At 42.6% G+C, this 20,293-nt stretch overlaps 2 protein-coding genes and 1 pseudogene across 2 annotated transcripts; all 3 read left to right on the plus strand.

Annotated features, from left to right (window-relative positions):
• Positions 1-2,208: 2,208 nt before the first annotated feature.
• LOC125312931 lies at positions 2,209-5,162 on the plus strand. The gene is made up of 4 exons (XM_048273019.1): positions 2,209-3,531; positions 3,577-4,071; positions 4,258-4,805; positions 4,916-5,162. The coding sequence occupies exons 1-4, from the start codon at positions 2,209-2,211 to the stop codon at positions 5,160-5,162; spliced, it is 2,613 nt and encodes an 870-aa protein (XP_048128976.1).
• An 8,837-nt stretch (positions 5,163-13,999) lies between these two features.
• On the plus strand, positions 14,000-16,665 carry LOC125312792 (annotated as a pseudogene).
• A 1,619-nt stretch (positions 16,666-18,284) lies between these two features.
• LOC125312932 (serine/threonine receptor-like kinase NFP) lies at positions 18,285-19,160 on the plus strand. The gene has a single exon (XM_048273020.1). The coding sequence runs from the start codon at positions 18,285-18,287 to the stop codon at positions 19,158-19,160; it is 876 nt and encodes a 291-aa protein (XP_048128977.1).
• Positions 19,161-20,293: the final 1,133 nt, after the last annotated feature.

A 20,293-nucleotide genomic window follows, 5' to 3' on the forward strand; every position in this document is an offset into this window, starting at 1 on the left:
AACATGTCCTAATATATTTGAAATATCTATTGAATAATCCAAATGTAAACAATCATGATAATACACATTCAAATAATCTTGTAAACCGTCTAATTTAATACGTGGATCAAAAACAATACCAACTAAATAGACAAGAGGAATTTGCAAATAATAATGCAACCATTTTTCTCGCATTACTAAAATAGTTTGACCTAATTCGGTATCTTTTTCATATTCACTAAAAACACTAATAATATTAACACACTCTATTAAAAATAAATGCGTTGTAGGATAATAAATACCAGATAAAGTCTTAGTAGCATCATTAAAAATTTTCAAAATATCTAAAATTTTCTTGCAAACGTCCCAATGTTGAGGAAGTAAAGTAATTTCGGGAATATTTTGTGAAATAAACATACATAATAAATCTTTATATTCAAAAGTTTGCCGAAGCAACTCGTACGTAGAATTCCAACGAGTCGGAATATCTTTTGGAAATCTTCTTGGCCTTCTCCCATTTTGTTTACAAAATTTTCCCCATGATTTCATACATTGGGGACGACTCCATAAAAATTTAATTGCACTTTTTATTGGGGCGAGAGAAGTGTCAAGAGTTCGTAAACCATTTTGTACACATAAATTTAAAACATGACAAGCACATCTAATGTGAAAAAATTGTCCGCCAAAAGTGGGTTTGCAAATATTTTCTAATTCGGGAATAGAAGCGGTATTTGCGGCGGCATTATCAAAACCAATTGAAAATACTTTATTTATTAAATTATATTCTTCTAAAACTTGCCTAATTATTCTATAAATATTATGAGCCGAATGGCTTTCATCAAAAACTCGGAATGCAATAAGTCTTTTTTGATTCATCCAATTGTCATCTATCCAATGACACGTGACACCCATATAAGAATGAATTTGCCAAGGATCACTCCAAATATCGCTACCTATATGCACACGTCCATTGAATTCCGCAAAAAATTTTCCTAAAGATTTTTTTCCTTTTTATAAAGATGAAAAACTTCGCGTTTAAGAGTATTTTTTGGAATAGTTGGCGCTTGCGGAACCAACGCAGTATTTATCAAATATTTCATATTAAAATTTTCACCAGTATTAAATGGAGCATGATCAAGGGCAACATATTCACCTAATGTTTGTTTATAAAGTGCTTCAGTGAAACGAAATAAAGGATGAGGCTTAGAAGTGGCGTACCCGGAAATTTGATGTTGCGTATTGTCGATCCCCGCTTGCGTTGGATGTTTTTTCGTCAAATGCCGACGGAATGTTCCGTAGCCGTCTCCTTTCGTGAATTTATAAGTTTGCGAACAATATTTACATTTTACATTATACTTACCTTCGACTTCATCACGTACCTTGTCGAAGTGTAGCCACAAGTCCGATGTATTATCTCGGCCCTTCCGTTCCGGTTCATTTGCCGTTGACATTTCTTCGACACCGGTGGGAGGATGAAGACTTTCTTGTGTTGGGATGTGCTCGACGTTCGGAATCGGGACATAGTTGATATTATCGTCGTCGTCTTCCCAACTTGCATACTCACGAGGATCGTATTCATGAAAGGGATACTCGGAATCTCCCATAGCCATCTTGCCCTTGTCGGCATTTTTGCTTCCACTTGCCATTTTTGAGAGAATTGATCGGAAATCCGATTGAGAGAATTGAGTCGGGATTGAGAGAATTGGGAGAATTTGAGCGATTTGAGAGGATTTGGGAGAGAATTCGAGAGATTGTTCAGAGAATTTGTGACAAAAATGAAAGGGGAAGCATATGCATTTATAGGCAAGAATCATTTTTTTTTTTATTATTTTTTTTTTAAAAAATTGGAAAGCAACGGCCCAAAGCTGCGGGGGGAGGGAGGGGGCCGGGGCGAGAGAGCCAAAGGCTCTGCCTCGCCGGCCCACTTTTTTTTTTTTTTTTGGCGGTTCGGAACCGGCCCGGAACCGCCGGTTCCCACGTTTCCGGAACCGTGGGCCCGGTCAACGGGCCGGTTCTGGGCCGGTTCCGGGCCCACTGGCCCAAATGGCCCCCTCTAGCCCGATCCATCCGGTCATTGGCTTGGAGTAATAAGGAGCGATGGGATGTGGGATAGCTAGTAGGACTTTTATCACTATGCATGTGATTGTTATTTGTGTGTTAAGTTTTTGGGGACGCCTTCTGACCGTGTTTTGCTTTGGGGTGAGCAAGACTCTGCATCATTTCTGCATAATGAACGGGCGCGGTAGAAGAGCACCTCAAGCACCCCGAAGGAGGCCTGTGAGGCCGGTAGATGAGATAGCCGATGTTGGAATGGCACCTCCTGTTGCACCTCCCGTAGCTGGTCCCGCTCGGCAAGAGCCAACTATGGTAGAAGTTATGCAAGCTTTAGGAGCTTTGGGGGAGTTGATAGGGCAGCAGATAAGGAATCAAAACGCTGCTGCCCCCGCTGCTGTTGAATCCCCACCTGTAGTTCCACCCGTAATTCCGCCAGTAGATGTGCCACTTGTGGCTGTAATTGAGGATCGTAAGGCTCAAAAGCTGGTGGAACAGTTTCTCAAGTTGAAGCCACCGCAGTTCACTGGAAGCGAAGACCCCGAGGCTGCCACCCAATGGATTGAAGGATTGGGAAAAGTGTTCAATTTGCTTAGATGTTCGAATGAGGATAAGGTAATCCTGGCCGTCTATCAACTAGAGGGTAACGCCATTACTTGGTGGAGAGCTGTCAAAGATAGAACTTTCCCAAAAGGCACGATCCCGGTGTGGGTTACCTTTGTGGAGGCTTTTAATAACAAGTATTTCTCGAGGACAGCTAGAGAGCAGAAGATGATTGAGTTCTTCCGCCTCCACGAGAATCAGATGATTGTCGACCAATATGAAGCCAAATTCTCGAAATTGTCTAAGTATGGCCCGAGATTGATTGAGAACCCCGAGGATAGGGCTAGAAGGTTCGGGGATGGGCTGAAGCCCGAGATTAAGAGTATACTAGCGTCGTTCAACCTTCAGGACTATGATGATCTTTATGAGAAGGCATTGATAGCGGAGCGGGACTTCGTTGAGAGGACTGCCACATCTGGGTTGAGGTTTACGTCGTCAAATAGATTTGAGAAGAGGCAAGGGAAGAAGCCTATGTATGGAGGCAGACATCACATCCCACCCAATCGCAGAGGAGCAATCAATAAACCTATTTTGCGCCAGAGTGAGGTATGCAATCTGTGTCACCGGAGACATGGACCTGGTCCGTGCTCGTATAGGATTGGAACCTGCTTTGGATGTGGCCAATTGGGCCATCGGGTAAAGGACCGCTTGCAGAGGCAGCAAGGAAGGCAGGCGCCACAACCGAGAGGACTATTAAGGGGAGCCGCGCCACAAAACTTCCAAAATCATCCACAGGCTCAAAGAAGGGTGTTTGCTGTCACCCGTGAAGAAGCGAAGGATTCACCGACCGTCATAGGTACGGTCCTCTTGTATAATCAAATCGACTATGCTTTGTTTGATCTGGATGCTACGCATTCCTTTGTTGCTAATAGATTTGTTAAACTGGCTAATTTGAGTGTAGTACCATTGGATGTTGTTTTTAAGGTTTCTACACCTTTATAGGATAGCGTAGTGGCTGCGGATAGATATCCTAACCGTAGGCTAGTTATAGATGGACATGAGGGTAGAATAGACTTGATTGTGCTAGAAATGTATGACTTTGATGTGATTGTTGGGATGGATTGGTTGATGAAGCAAAAGGCTATAGTGGATTGTTATCGTAAGGCCATCCAGTTTAACTTGTTGGATGGAGTGGGTTTTGAATTTGTTGAAAGTCAAGGTGGAACCTCAACCTTGTTGATTTCGTCGTTGGAAGCGACGCGTCTGTTGGAAAGTGGATGCCAAGGGTATTTGGCGACCGTATTAGATGTATCGGTTGAGGAACCGAAGATTGAGAACATCGCAGTAGTTCGCGAGTTTCCGGATGTCTTTCCTCGGGAACCGCCTAGTTTACATCTGGAAAGGGCGATAGAATTTGTAATAGAGTTAGCTCCTAGGACGGAGCCAATCTCCAAAGCACCGTATAGGATGGCATTATCCGAACTTAAAGAACTGAAGGTACGATTACAGAAGTTCTTGGATAAATGGTTCATTGACCCTAGTGCATCGCTTTGGGGAGCGCCTGTTTTGTTTGTCAAGAAGAAAGATGGATCGATGAGGTTGTATATAGACTACCGACAGTTGAATCAAGTGACAATAAAGAACAAATACCCACTGCCAAGGATTGATGATCTGTTTGACTAGCTGCAAGAAGCATCGGTATTCTCGAAGATTGATTTACGGACGGGTTACCATCGGTTGAGGATTAGGAAAGAGGACATACCGAAATCGGCATTCGGGACGCGTTACGGACATTATGAGTTCATTGTAATGCCGTTTGGTCTGACGAATGCTCCTGCTGCTTTTATGGATTTGATGAATAGGGTGTTCAAAGAGTTCTTGGATCTCTTTATGATCGTATTTATGGACGACATTACGGTGTACTCGAAGAGCCCGGAGGAGCACAAGCAACATCCGAGGGTACATCGCCTTTATGCGAAGTTTAGCAAGTACGAGTTTTGGTTAGCTCGTGTGGCGTTCCTAGGCCACATGGTTTTCGGAGAAGGAATTGAAGTAGATCCATCGAAGATCGAGGCGGTTATAGATTGGCCAAGACCAAAGACAGTGACGGAGATCAGAAGCTTCTTGGGTTTGGCAGGCTATTATAGACGTTTCGTGGAAAGATTTTCAGCTATAGCCTCACCTTTAACTAAGCTATTGAAGAAGGACATGAAGTTTGAATGGACAGACAAGTGTGAGCGTAGTTTTCAAGAGCTTAAGCATAAGCGAACTACGGCTCCGGTGTTGATGATTCCGTCCGACTCTGGAGGTTTCGAGATCTACAGTGACACATTTCTCAAAGGTCTGGATTGCATGCTGATGCAACATGGAAAGGTAGTAGCGTATGCGTCTCGACGATTGAGACCCCACGAGTTGAACTATTCGACGCACGACCTAGAGTTAGCTGCGGTCGTGTTCGCCTTAAAGATTTGGAGGCACTATCCGATCGGGAAAAGTTTTCGTGTGTATACCAATCATCAGAGTTTGAAGTATCTACTCTCTCAGAAAGAGTTGAATATGAGGCAATGCCAATGGATGGAGCTTCTTAAGGATTATGATCGTGAGATTCTGTACCATCCGGGTAAGGCGAATAAGGTTGTAGATGCCCCGAGTAGGAAATCGGTGATTGCTCAATTATGTGTACATGAATGGTGTTTGCTTGAGCAAGTGAGAGACTTAGACTTTAAGTTGGAGATAAGTTGTCTGTCAAATCTAGTAGCTACATTGAGAATTGAGCCAGAAGTGCAGACTAGAATAAAGACCCCGCAATCGACGGACCCCACTATTCGGAAGATCCTTCAAGAATATGTAGCTAAGCGAAGGGTCAATTTTCAAGTGGCCGAGGATGTGATATTGAAGTTTAGAGGACGTCTAGTTGTGCCGGTCGATGAAAGTTTAAGGGAGGATATCTTATCAGAGGCATATCATAGCAATTATAGTATCCATCCGGGTAGTACGAAGATGTATCAGAATTTGAAGCAATACTACTGGTGGAACGGCATGAAAGCGGATATAGCCAAGCATGTAGCTAAGTGTTTGACCTGTCAGGTGGTCAAGGCGCAAGACTGTAAGCCTAGAGGACTGTTGCAACCTTTGGAGATTCCGGAGTGGAAATGGGAGCATATCACGATGGACTTCGTGATAGGATTGCCAAGAAGTCAAAGAGAACATGATTCGATTTGGGATGTAGTTGAATGATTGACGAAGTCGGCGCACTTCATTCCAGTAAGAAAAGACTTCACCTTGGACATATATGCAGATTTGCATGTGAGGCACATTGTGAGATGGCATGGAGTGCAAATGACGATCACCTCGGATCGTGATCCCAAGTTCACCGCCACCTTTTGGAAGAGTCTGCAGATCGCTTTAGGAACGAAACTGCAGTTCAAGACGGCCTATCATCCGCAGACAAATGGTCGGTCTAAAAGGATGATACAGACTACGGAGGATATGCTGAGAGCCTGTGTTTTAGATTTCAAAGGTAGTTGGGAAGAGCAGTTGCATTTGGTTGAGTTCACCTACAACAATAGTTTTCAGCAGAGTATCGGGATGGCACCATTTGAAGCATTGTATGGTAGAGCATGCCGAACCCCAGTTTGTTGGGACGAAGTAGGTGAAAGGAAAATCACTAGTCCTGAGTTGGTGGAACAGTCTATGGAAGCAGTCAAAGTTATCAGAGACAGATTGAGAACCGCTCGTAGTCGTCAGAAGAGCTATGCAGATAGGAGGCGTAGACCTCTGGAGTTCCAAGTGGGCGATCATGTTTTTCTGAAGGTGTCGCCTATGAGAGGGACATCTCGTTTTGACAAGAAAGGAAAGTTGAGCCCTAGATATGTCGAGCCTTTTGAGATTTTGGAGCGAATAGGAAATCTAGCATATCATCTTCCGTTGCCGCCAAGGCCGGCTCCAGTTCATAATGTATTCCACGTGTCAATGCTAAGAAAGTACGAACTAGACCCCGCTCATGTGCTGAGTTATGAGGAAATCGAGCTAGATGAGCGAGCTGCGTATGTTGAACGACTAGTCGGGATTGTGGATAAGAAAGAGCAAGTGCTCCGGAGCAAGACGATTCAGTTAGTCAAGATGGTTTGGCAATACCATGGAACCGAAGGAGCTACCTGGAAGAACGAAGAAGTTATGAAGAATAGATATCCGTATCTTTTTGAAGAATCGTGACTGTCTTGTAATTTCGGGAATGAAATTTCCTAAGGTGAGGAGAGTTGTGACGCCCGGGAAATTCGGAGTCTGTAAATTTTCCCAAATTCAATAAAAAAGGGAGAACATTGAATTTTAGTTGGTGCAAATTTTGGATCGCAAGGACGAAAGTGACGAATTTTGGATGATTCCCGAAATGTCGTTCGGTTTTGATTGGGTCTCGAAATCATGGTCGCTGCAATTTAGGATTTTAATCCTCGCGCCTAGACTTTTTCCGAACCGAGCCTAGCCCGTGAAATTCCAAATTTTATACCCAATCGGTTGAGCCAAAAAAATCCAATCAGTCCCGATTTGTCAAATTACGAAACCGCCCTCGGATATTATGTAGATAAGATGAAGAAAATTAATTTGGAAGTGACCCGTGGACCCCACCTTCAGTCAAATTTTCAGCCCCGATCAAAGCTTCACTCTCTCTCCTCTCTCTTCTCTCTCTCCCTCACGTCCGCAACCCCTCCCCCTGTTCTCCTTCGCGCGAGCCCTTCCCCCTGCATCACCGAACCATCTTCTTCCTTGGCGATTTTTGCCAAACCACCACCACCCTACTCCTCGGTTTACCACTCCTTGCCGCCGCCACCACCATCCCGGCCGCCGTTCGCCGCTGTGAACCCCGGAGCGGCTCCTCCCGTGCGCCGCCTCTGTTTTGGAACTAATGGGCTTTTCAGGCTCCGACCTCCCTTGAGGCTACTTTCGACCACCAACAGCCACTGGATCAACTTTCCCTCGACCTCCGGACGTTAACCCACCGCCGTGCGCCACCACGAAGCCGCCCGACAGCCCCGGAGTAGACCCGAAGCCCCGTCGGCCCTGTTTCCGTCGCCGAGACCCACAGCCGCCGTTGCAACTGTTCCGTCGAGACCCATTGCCCGCCAACCACCCCAAGCCGTCGCCCTCTACCCCTAGTTGTCCTACGAAGCTTCTAGTAGCCGACCGCCGCCCGTAGAGCTCAAAATCAGCCCCAGCCAGCCTCCCCTACGCCGACCCGAATCCCCGATTTTCTACGCCGGTTACGTCGGCCATTTGTTTGGCCACCTTCGGCCACCCTCTGCCGCCCCCAGCTGGTCCTGAAGGTCGTCCTTGACCTGTAGGTGAGTCCCCTAGCCTTCCCCAGCCCCGCCTCAGCCCGTGAGGTCAAGTTTCCCTCAACTCAGCCTCGGTTTCCCTGTTTTTACCTCTGCTGGTTCTGTTTTTCCAACCTCCACCGCTTGCCGGAGCTCCGGTCGCTAAGCTACTGCCCTTTGCAGCGATCTCACCGCCGAGCTCGTCATTGTTTCGACCGTGAACAGTGTCGCCGGAACAGTGTTGCCGGTGAACAATGTTTTCGACGTGTACAATGATTTTCGACCTCGGCCTTGAAAATCGTGCCCGACCCGACCTCGATCGCCTTTTTTGGTGAGTTGACCCTAATCTTTGGTTAGGGCGCTAATTGCGCCTAGGATTAGTTAGCTAGTCAGTAGGGCATTTAGGTAGATTTGATTATGGTCGGATTAGTTGGAAACCCGATTTAGGATAAATGGTCATAATCGATTAAATTAGAATTGTCTGTGGCTAATTGATGTTAGACGAATTTGACTTTGTGTTGTGATTTGATCGCTCGCTCGCGATAGGTTAAGGACGAGCGATCGATTGGTGATTATAAATCAAACTGGCTAATCAATGACTCTGGCACGAAATTGAGCCTTTATGTGGCCTAATCGAATGGGTTTATTCGTGTTGAATTGATGACTTTGTTTGGGTGAATCGCCTCATTGAAATGTTGATTTGAGTACCCTGAATGCTCGTTGAGTGAATTGGCGTCCGTTTGGGAGTTAATTGTCCCATGTGTCTTTGCAGCCTACATTTGGTAGTCTGCATATGCATATGACCGTGTGCAAGATCAAAGATATATTTTAGCATGAAAATGGCCTTGGGTCGAGTCTTTGAGCACGTTTGTTTGAGCATCCGGCCTAAATCAAAGAGAATAAATTGATTGATGTGTCGAGTGTGCTGTATGGTCATAGGAAAGAACGATGATGGGTTTTCCTGGCAAGTTCATACTGTACACATAGTGCACACCGTACCATTTTTATGGAACTACACGACTTGCCGGAAGCATGATAATTCATGCCCCGTATGGTACGTACGCTTTTAAGGGATTATCGGATGCCGATCACGGCTTGTGATGGACCGAAACCCCGTATAGGGATGCCTATTTGCCGTTCCGTGCAGGGTGCACTAGATACACCGCTTGTAGTAGCCATTGCCGAGAGGGAAAATGAACGTAGCTCGGTCCTATCGGAAGAGTGCGGGATCGCATTAATTGTGAGAGTTAATCACACCGATCGCGTGGATCCACATCACTGTGGCGCCAAGAGCATGATCATCATTAATAAATGGGTTTGTGTGGTGTCCAGTGCATACTTGTGAGTGTGATGCTTTGTTCGGTTGGTTGTATGATGTGACTATTGAGTTGAGTCAAACATTGTATTATGTGTGGCTGAAGGCTGGTAAGTATGCATGTGGATGATTATTGTCATGTGATATGATTGCTGGATATATGTTTATATCGTGGTTTTATAATCCTCGTGTTTAGGATGTTATAGACGAATCACTGTGTCACAACCTAAAAGAAATTTTTGGGCTAATGGATTATCAGGTTAATTATTTAACTAACCTAATACGGACTCTCCCAAACCCTACCAAATCGCAACATTAGTTAATTCAAATGATTTAAAATTTGGAGTCGCCACTAACCATTTTCAGTAGGTTGGTTAGAAACCTAAATAAAATAGCAGGAGAACTGTTTTATTCCTACGAACCAAATATTAAGGATTTAGGGACTTGATTACATTAACTAATTAAAGCTAATATCATTTCGATACTTTAATTCCATGAAATATCCTATTTTGGTAACTCAAGCTTGATTGAGTTTGCTTGAAAGTTCAAAAGATGAAGTTATTTTTGGAGTTTTCGCTTTGTGGAATGAATGCATGCACGAATGAAATAACATGAAACTATATAGATGACAGGATGATATGCAAAACATGCAAGTTTAGGAGTCCAGTTACCCTATGTGCAAAGATTAACTAATTAATTATGGCATGCGAAATGACATGCATAAAACACAAAACGTGATATGAAACATAAGGCAATCCACTTTAACTACTTCGTGACATGGATGGGCATGAATAGCAATCAATTACGCAATCAAAGTAAACTAAATATGCGAAGACTATGTGACATGCAAAAACTATATGCTTGATGTAGATGGTATGCAAATTCTAAATTATATGAATTCAGCATGCGGATTAAAGTGGCTAGCCTAAATGAATGAATCCTGACGTGGTTCTACATGACATGCGAATGACTTGGTGTAGTGGCAAAGAGAATACAACATGATGACATGGCAAGCTATGATATATAATTATGCGAACATGTGGTATGCGAAGCAAACATATGACATTGTAGAATAAATATGCAAACATACGAATGACTATGACATATTAAAATATGATTTAAAAATATAAGAAAAAAAAAAAAAAAAACGGCACAGCAAGTGAACATGCGGTATGATATACACGACATGAATTTGCGCCTATCCTACATGAAATGCAACATGTGATTTTCGGAAATATGATGTATGAATGTGCAAATTTTGAAAAATATGGTAAATGATGCAATGATATTCAAAACATCACATGTTAATATGAGATGATGCAAAAATATGCATGAATGACATGAGATACGGCAAGATATGCAAGATATATGAAATATGCAGAATATATGACGTGAGATATGGATATGCACGATATACGAATGACATTTTAAAAAAGTATGGAATGCAAGATAAGATATTCGAAAATATGCAAGCATAAAATTCGAAAATGTGTATGAGGATGGCATGTGACATTCAAGATGTACATCGAATCACGCAACACAAGATGAGATGACTCTTTTCATTCATTTTCCTTTGAATTCTCGGCCAAGACAAGATATGCATGAAGGATTTCATTACTCAGTTTTGTCCCGGAGTATCAAATGAGATAAGACTCCTAAGAAACCTTATCTTCCTAAAAAATTCAATAGATAGGACTTTCTAAGAAAACCATATCTTACTAAATCTTTTAAGGAACTTTGACATTCATGGGATTCAATCGAAAATAAAGATATCATTCGAGATCAAAGAAAATCCTTATCCACGAAAGGATAACAATCAAGAGCAAGAAATCGCAGATATCCATCTTCATTTTTTTTGAAAATTAAAATACTCAAAATCTAAAATTGGCTCATGAAGATAGCGAATCGGATCTAAATGGCAATAGATCAAATTTGCTAACTTCCCGTCTTTGCTAAGTTGGAAGATCGTACCCGAATGGCAATGGGTAAGATTGTTAAATTTAGATTTAGATTTTTTTTTCAGAAAAATATGCTCGGACTTGATATCTCAATCAAATATTCAAATATCCACATGGATATTAACTTATTCAAAAATAGGCAATGATATCAGGAAATCAAAATTAGATAAAATTTTACCGAATCTTTAATATTCACTTAATGATTTCCCGTTTTGAATCGAGACTGGACCGGTCGACTCGCGGCTAGCGACGGTGGCTGCTGCGGATTGGTGATGGGGGACTCGCAGCTCATAGTAGGAACTCGCAGCTTCGTTTGCGGCTGTTCAAGTGGAGTCGTCACAATGACACCAACTACGACATGGACTTCTTAGGGACATTGAGTAGTAAATCGCGAGAGGACACCCGTGAGCAAAGAGACAATAATTTCTTAAGACTTGTCAAAGCAACTACTAGACGCATTGCATGACTAAGGGATGTTCAATGCTTCGTGGATATTCAATTAGACTAGTTCCCCATGTTTGACGAAATTCTTCATAATCGTCCACCGCTCATGCTTTCATCTTTAGCCAAAGATCTTTCCCTCTCTCTTTCTTTTATTCTACACGTGGAATCTGTGAACAAAACGTGGGAAAGAGATAAAAATAAAAAATAAAAGAACAATGAGGAGGCGCAAATATTGTGAAACTAATGAAAGTTTAGCTCCCCTTTTTTTTGTCCTTTTGTCTCCTTGTGTTACTGCCTCGAATCTCTCTGTTTCTTTTCTTTGCCCACCGCCAAATCCAAGTGGGTTGATCTTGATCAATTACAGAAAATAGTGGGCTCTATTGTATGTGGCGTCCTGCAATACAACAAAAATAAAAACAAAGGACGAAAAGTAAATCCAAATAACCTCGCAAAAGGAATGAGATACACCAAAGCTAATTCGAGAGTGGCGAAAATTGCTGGTATCGTTGGAAATTATTCGCCGGCTCGAGATCTCGTTCGGAATTGATGGAGTCGTCGATTCAATGTGTGGCTCAAGCAAAGATTGTGGACGTTTCTCCTAGTCTCATAACACATGCATCTCTAGTGTGAAGAACTTGTCTTCTTTCCCTTTTTCCCTTTGGCTTTTCTTGTGTGTGCAGATCTTGAAGACTCCAAATACCACCGTTCGGATCCGCCTCGCAATTCGGGCCGTGTGTCTCCTGCAAGGAAAAGGAGAAAAATTCCAACAAGGCTTCTTGGGATCAAGGCATCCTCATGAGCGATGGACGTCCCAGTGCTACCCTGTACGGAGAATGTATTCTCTCTCTAATGGCTGTGTATTATCATGTAAAGTGGCCCTCCTCAACCCTAAGCCATAACGAGGTATTTATAAACTAATATGACTCGTTAATGACCGTAGGATTAAATTTTTGATCTTCAAGAGTCCGATCCCATTAAAATTCCTCACAAACCGAACTATCATGGGCTATCTGAATTTCATCCTCTTGCAGGCTTGATCGCACACTCTCGGGCTCAAATTGGGCTTTAATTAATTAAATGAATAATTAATTAAGAGCCTTTAACATTGAATGAGCATAAATGGGCTGAATTAAATATAAAAATAAGTTCAAGCCCTCTTAGAATTTTTCGGTAATCTCCCCATGCTTATCCGAATTTTCAATGTAATGCTTAGTCCGTCTGCTTGTCAATTTAAGCTCAATTACTTTCTCCGGCCTAAATACAATGATACGCACGACTAACGAAAAGTAAATATGCAATACATGATAAATTTATTTTTGGTGAGAACTATGATTAGTTCTCATTTTATGCTCGAAATGGATGATTTTTAGAAATATCAAAATTTAGGTATCAACACGGTGTCCCGACCGAGCTTAGGCTTGATTCACTGAGATTTATATCTCACCCTGTTGTGGGAACCACTTTCGGGTCTCAAGTGATGGAGCTTTACGGATACCAAGGCCAGGTTATGAGGCTAGTATTTTGGAGTAGATGAGAAGTTAACCTTATTTGACCCGATATCCTTTTGAGGTCTTAGTGAGCCGCCCCGAAGTATGGGGTTGTATATATTTCTGTAGCTCGGTAGGGTTAAGACTCATTTGCTGTCTTGTAACTGTATATGTTACTTTTTGATTATTTGCCTTGGTATGTATCTCCTACAAGGCTATCCCCGTTTGTTTATATGTTATTTGGGAGTAAATCGTTTCCGTATGCGTATATAGTTGATAGGTCGATAACGCGCCTGAGACGTTATACTTCGTGATCTCGTGGCAATTTGGTAGTGATGTCGCGGGCTTGAGAGTCGGGGCGTGACAATTTTGCTTAGCAAAGACCGAGAGAAATTTTTTCTGAATTTCGCCCCGTAAATGTTTTGCGCGATTGTGTGTTTCGGATTGATTTTGTTTGGGTTTATCAAACGGTTTTTGCCGCGTCAGCTGATATCCAAAGTCGGCAAAACTCGCTCAAAGAAAACACACCCTTATTATAAGAGGCACCCTTTTGTAGTATCGGTTACGACAACTTCTTACACATTTTCCTAGATATTTCTTGACAAATATATCCATAAATATTTCTCTCTCCATATACTCCTATGTTCTTTTTGAAATGTCTTAGGATAAATAGCCAGATTGGATAGAGTAATCTAGAAAAATGCTAGATTTCTGAAGAAGAGAGGGTGGTGCGTCTCTTCTTTCAGTGTGACCTTGCAAAGTCCCCACCTTTACTGCTCTGCTCCTAGTCTCGGCTCGTAAGCACTCCGGGCCTTCGGAAGCTCCAAATCATCTTCTCCATGTTTCGTCCTGAAGAGATATCATTGTGGAATTCTATTTTGTCACATTCTCATAGCCTTTTCATGGGTCGTCTCTCTTCTTTCCTCTCCTAAAGGGATGATGATTTACGAGTGTTTGTGAAAGTTCACGCAAAATGGTGCCCGCACCGAAGTTGTTTGATGCTTTGCCTGACGTCTGATTCCTCTCGTTTTGCCTAAATTACCTTCATGACGTTTGAAGCCGTGCGAAAGCATTGAAAGGCTCTTTACTGCGCCCTGTTTCTGCGTTCTCCCTCTCTTCCTTGTTGTGGGTTTCGTGTTGCTGTGTGTGTCTGAGTCGAGACGTTTATCGGCACACCAGGCAGGTGTTTGATGAATCCAGTCAATTCATCCTTCGCTTGTAAAGTTGGCTCTCGGCGTCGTTTTGGCCCGGACCAGTCTCGACAGTCAGGAGCGAGTTTCATCTGTTATGCATTCGACATTTAAATTCCACAAAAGCCCATGTTCCGCAAGCATTTCTTTTCTGCTGGAACTGGCAGCCTGTTCAACGCCTTAAACCAGCAGACTCGCTTATTTTCTCGTGACCCTTTCCCTAGCAACGTCTCGCACTACCTTTATAAAGCGACAGTTATTGATTCCATCTGGCTTGCGCTTCGATCAAATTCCCAGAGTTCTCTTACCACTCTCTTAAATGACCGGCTCTTGGACTCGTTTGTAGTCACTCACGCTCTCCGTTCTGCTCCTTCTACTGATTCTGCACTTTCAGTTATTGACATTCTTAAATCAAATGCGAATTTTAGTCACACGCAAGGTACCATTTATGCCCTGGCCAACATTTTGGCCAGATCCGGTGAAAGAGAGGAACATGATGCTTTGGTTGATGCCATCAATGCCAGGAGCTTTAAAAATGTTCGGGTTAGCCATATGAACCTTATGCAGTGGTATGCAGCGATTGGAGACCTCGACTCAGTTCTTGATACTTGGGATAATTATAGAGGGTTGGACAGACATGTGTGCACAGAATCGTATAACATAGTCATGCGCCTATATGCAGAAAAGGGTGAAGATTCCAGGGCTGTGGAGATATTTCATCGGATGATTGTGGAAGGTGTAAACCCTAATTCTAGGACGTATACAACTATTATTGAGCACCTTGTGAATTCTGGGAAGCTGGATGCGGCCTTGGAGGTTTTCAGTGTTTTACCATTGATGAGAATCAAGCGCACAACAAAACAGTTCTCAATTTTGGCAGAGGGTCTTGTAAGTGTTTGAAGGTTTGATGAGGTGAAATTTTTACTCAGCAATATGCAAGCTGAAGGTATGTTGCCTGTTCGAGCTCTGCTTTGCTCGCTGCAACATATGAAAAAGGGAGGATATATTCATGAGAATGATGAAATTCTTTCTGACATGTTGCCGGATGATAGGATAAAAAGTGTCGAGTATTTTGTAGATGATACAGAAGACGATGATGATGAGGCTGAAGCCGAGGAGGAGGATAACGTTGCTTGTGATGTCAACAAGGTCAATGGGGTCAGATTGAAACCATGGCTAGACCCTAGAGCTTTGGCAAATGCCTTGCAGAGTTGGAGCCCCAATGATGTTTTGGAATTGGAGAATGCAAAGTTTGTTTGGACAACTCGCTTGGTTTGCAAAGTCCTTAGGAATTTCAAATCTCCAGGGGCAGCTTGGAACTTTTTCTGCTGGGTTGCTTGCCAACCAGGGTTTACTCATGATGTTTACACAGTGCAGAGAATGATGACCCTTTTAGCATGACATGGTCATGTCCAATTGGTAAATCAGCTGATGGATAAAATCAGACAGGAGGGACTAAAGCTTCCTTTCAGTACCATTAAATTGGTTATCGACTTCTGTGGCGTTTCGAAAGATCCTGATGCTGCTTTGAAGATTTTTCGTCACAATCGAACTCTCTGTGGTTCTATCTCAAAGTTTAAGCTGATGGTTCTATATTCATCATTGTTACGAACATTGACCAAGTGCAGTAGGTGCTCTGATGCTCTTGAGGTGCTTGATGAAATGATTTTAAATGGCATTTGCCCAGATATTCAAACTTTTTCTGGTTTGATGGATCATTTTGCGAAGCAAGGAGACATCAAGAACGTGCAGAATATCTTTGGAATGGTTAGGCAGAGCGGTATCGAGCCAGACACTTACATGTTTAAGGTTTTGATTCATGGTTATTGCAAGTGTGACAGAGCTGCTCTTGCTTTGAGGGTGTTCGAGGACATGAGAAACTCAAAACTACTTCCTGACTCTTCCACGAAGGAGTTGCTGGTGAAAAGTCTTTGGAAGGAAGGCAGGAGGAGAGAGGCTGCGATGGTGGAAGAAAGTTGTGAGGAGATAAATGAATCTCTTCCTATTGCTTTACGTGGTCATATATGGACTGTGAGCTCAGCCAACCTCAGTCAAGTTTATAACGTCTATGCAAGTACTTTTACATCAAGCTGTGATCCAACAGCAAATGGGGAGGGCTAGTAATGTACTGTATCATCCGAAAACTGTAATTGTTACTTCCGTTAGCCCCTTGACCAAGTTTAGTTCTGTCAAGTCCTAGCTGACTCACTTTAGTCTGTCACATAATGGGGGTGCAGATGCAAGCAAAATGTAATCTAATTTCTTTTTAATTCATTTTTTTTGCAGATGCAAGCATAATGTAATTTCATTTCTTTCTAATCATATTTTGTTTGAGGGAAACACCGATGTCTGTCCTCCTGCATATTACAGTTTGTATCTAGTGCCAAAATCTACATGTGGTATTACTTTATTTGGTCAAATATACTCAATATTAAAAGAAATTATTTGAAGTCTGTTTACCACTTACTGTTAGTTTACATACTGTATCATTTTTCTGTTTGGTCTTTATTCATCTACAGTGTTCATGTCAATCTGAGATAGACTGGAGATGTGATCATCTGTCTATGAATGATTCAATGGTCTATGTTAGAAGATCTTGTTGTGTTTCGCAAATTGGCTCACATTATCTACGGAGACCAAGTCTCGATTTGTTTGTACCTTTCAGGATATCAGAAAACACTCTACTTCAACCAGCTGAATCATCTTCCCCTGCATGCTTGGTATGTTTATGGGGATTTGTTCGAAGGATTTGTTTGTGTGTATGGGAAAGCTATTTTCTGCTTGGCCCCTTCACAATGGCTCTTTCTGCTCAATCCTATTTGCTTGATTGATAGTAGATGAAACGATAATGAGACGGCTGTTCTGCTGTTTTGTCAGACTATCGTACACAATCAATTTTCAGGCGGGAGCTTTTGGCCTGGAGCTTGGTTATTCATTCCTTGTTTATCCGTTCATGTTATTCTTAATTATTGTTGCGTTGGACCATATAAACACAGTTTTCCGTTTTGGCAGATAAAAATGTCAGATGGATTGCAAGTAAGCTCATTCGATGGACCTTCTGTTCGACTGTCTAGTAACATCATGCCGCCTTTGGGCCTTCGAGGTTAGTCCATGGAAACCGTGTCCTCGAATCAAATTGGTAGGTTTCCAACAAGAGGTCAATCTATGGCATCGTAGGATGAGACGGTGCAGAATTTATTTGGAGCCATTTACGGTCTACAGTGAGGAACCTCGCATTGATGTGCTAACTTAATCTGTTAGCCCAGCTGAAGAGGCAGCTAATACTTTTGTCTCTACGGATTAAGAAATTGACTCGAGTTCAATTTCTAGATGACAAAAATTGGGGAAGTACGTCCTTCTATTCTGTGCAGTCATTTCATCAGTCCTTCCGCAAATGGTAATAAATCCAACTTTGCGAGCAATCCTTCCGTGTATGATATCCCTCTTAGTTACCGATCCTAGATAATATTCTGTGGGTTTCTTTGTGGTTTTTGAATTTTTCTTAAGTAAGATTTTGTGGCTCCAAGAGTTTTATTCTATTGTTTGGCTGACTCTCTATGCGTGTGATAAATATGCAGGATGATCTATTTCGCCGGCCAAACTGGGGTTCCCTCGTCTTATATTAATCTGATGCTCATCGCATATTCTATTTCGAAAGCAACTACCAGCCAAAAACAAATACAGGTTAAATTGCCGCCTATTACTTTCTACCATACACATATATTGCCGCCTGTTATTTTCTATTCACTCCTCTCTACGCACAAAATCTGTCCCAAGGGAAAAAATTCTATTCGCTAAAGCTTATTCTATCATTGGAACCAAATGAGAATTGTTCAATTCAAAGCCAAAACAAGAACCTACTTCCAGGCTTTATTAGGAGAAGAGTTCCCTAATTCCAAGCGAAAGATTCACACTAGATTGGGTTTTTGGCTTTTTCCAACCTCGGAGCTTCACCCTCATAAACTTAGGTTTGAGAGGCTGAAGCCATCCAAGCTCATAGCCAAATGGCCATCTTTCGTTCCTCCCCAAAACATTTACTTCTTCTGCATTTCTTCGTCTTCATCATCTCCGTCACAACTCAACCACTTCCTAGCCCGAGAGCCAACTTCTCATCCTCTGCCAACTCGCTGAGCTCATGCCCATCATATGTCGCCTACATCGCGCAAGGACCCGAATTCATCGACCTTGGAAGCATCTCCGACCTGTTTGGTGTCTGCCGTTTATCCATCTCGCAGGCGAGCAACCTGGCTTCTGAAGATGACCCTTTGTACCCCGGCCAGCTTTTGCTCATTCCGATCACGTGCGGCTGCAGTGGCAGCAGTTTCTTCGCCAACATAACCTATCAGATCAAGAAAGGTGACAGTTACTTCCTGGTCTCGACGAAGGCATTTGAGAACCTCACGAACTGGCAAGTCGAAGAGGAAATGAACCCGGGGATCAATCCAACTCTCCTGAAGATTGGAACCCAAGTCACTATTCCTCTCTACTGTAAGTGCCCGGCAAAAGCGGACTCGGAGGCAGGCTTCAACTTTCTTGTTACTTATGTATGGCAGCCCGGAGATGCACTTTCATCAGTGGCCAAAAAGTTCAACGCGACACCTGGCGATATTGTTAAGGAAAACAAAGGAGTGAATCTTACTGCGTCTGTCGGTCATCCTGTCCTCATACCAGTATCACAATTGCCAGCTCTTTCTCAACCACTGAATGCTCCTCCGAAGAGAAAAGAATCCAAGCATGAGTGGGTTATTGTAGCTTTAAGCAGTGTAGCAGCAGCTATTTTGGTCACTGGGTTAGCGGTTTCGCTAGTCTATGTTCGCCGTTTAAGGACTAAGAAACTCATGATCAGTCGAGACGTCGAGTTTGACGAGAATGCTGCCTAAAACTAGGAGAACGAGAAGATCGAGAAGAAGTATGTCACCTTGCCTAACATACCACTTGCTCGTGAGGAGTCAACAACACAAGAAGAAGGTGAAGCATCAAACTCCACCACTCACGACGTAACACCCCCATCCTCTCCGAGAGCAATGAAAGAAGAATCTACTCCAGATTCTCCAATACTAAGGGTAAAAACCCTTAGAAATCTATGACATGCAACTTTTCTGCTTTAGAACCAGAAAACCATGAAGAGGCGTCCAACGAAGAAGTTTGGATAAAAGCCATGGAGGAAGAGATCAAGATTATCGAGAAAAATGAAGCTTGGGAGCTCGCCGATGCCTCGGAGACAAAGAACTGATTGGCATCAAGTGGGTCTACAAGACGAAACTCAATGCCGATGGATCGATCCAAAAGCATAAAGCAAGGTTTATGGTGAATGGATATTTGCAACAACAAGATATCGACTATACTGAAACTTTCACTCCTGTTGCATTCGTGCTCTTATAGCACTAGCAGCACAGAATGAATGGAAGATCCATCAACTAGATATGAAATCAACATTCTTAAATGGATATCTTCAAGAAGAAATATATATGGAACAACCACAGGATTTTATCGTCAAAGGCCAAGAAGAAAAAGTGCTTAAAGCACAAGAAGGCCCTTTAAGGGTTAAAGCAGGCACAACGAGCATGGTATAGTATAATTGACGAACACTTCACCAAGCAAGGATTCGGAAGGAGCATAAGCAAGCCAACGCTCTACATCAAGACCCAAGGTAAGTTCGACACTCTCGTCATCTCTCCATAATTAGATGATCTCATATATATATATATAGGAAATAATGAAAAGATGATTCAAGAGTTCAAAGAAGAAATGATGAAGACATTTGAGATGACGGACTTGGGCTTGATGCACTACTTCCTCGGCATTGAAGTCGACCAAAATAAAAGGATTTTCATTTCACAAAAGAAATTCAAGATGGATTATTACAAATCAATTACAACACCGCTCATGACAAATGAAAAACTACTAAAGGAAGATGAAGCAAAAATAGCTGACCTCTCCCTCTACATAAGTCTGATTGGCAGTCTACTATATCTCACTGCCACACAACCAGATATCACGTACACGACAAGTC

Source organism: Rhodamnia argentea, chromosome 11, assembly GCF_020921035.1.
Source record: "Rhodamnia argentea isolate NSW1041297 chromosome 11, ASM2092103v1, whole genome shotgun sequence".
NCBI classification, from domain to species: domain Eukaryota; kingdom Viridiplantae; phylum Streptophyta; class Magnoliopsida; order Myrtales; family Myrtaceae; genus Rhodamnia; species Rhodamnia argentea.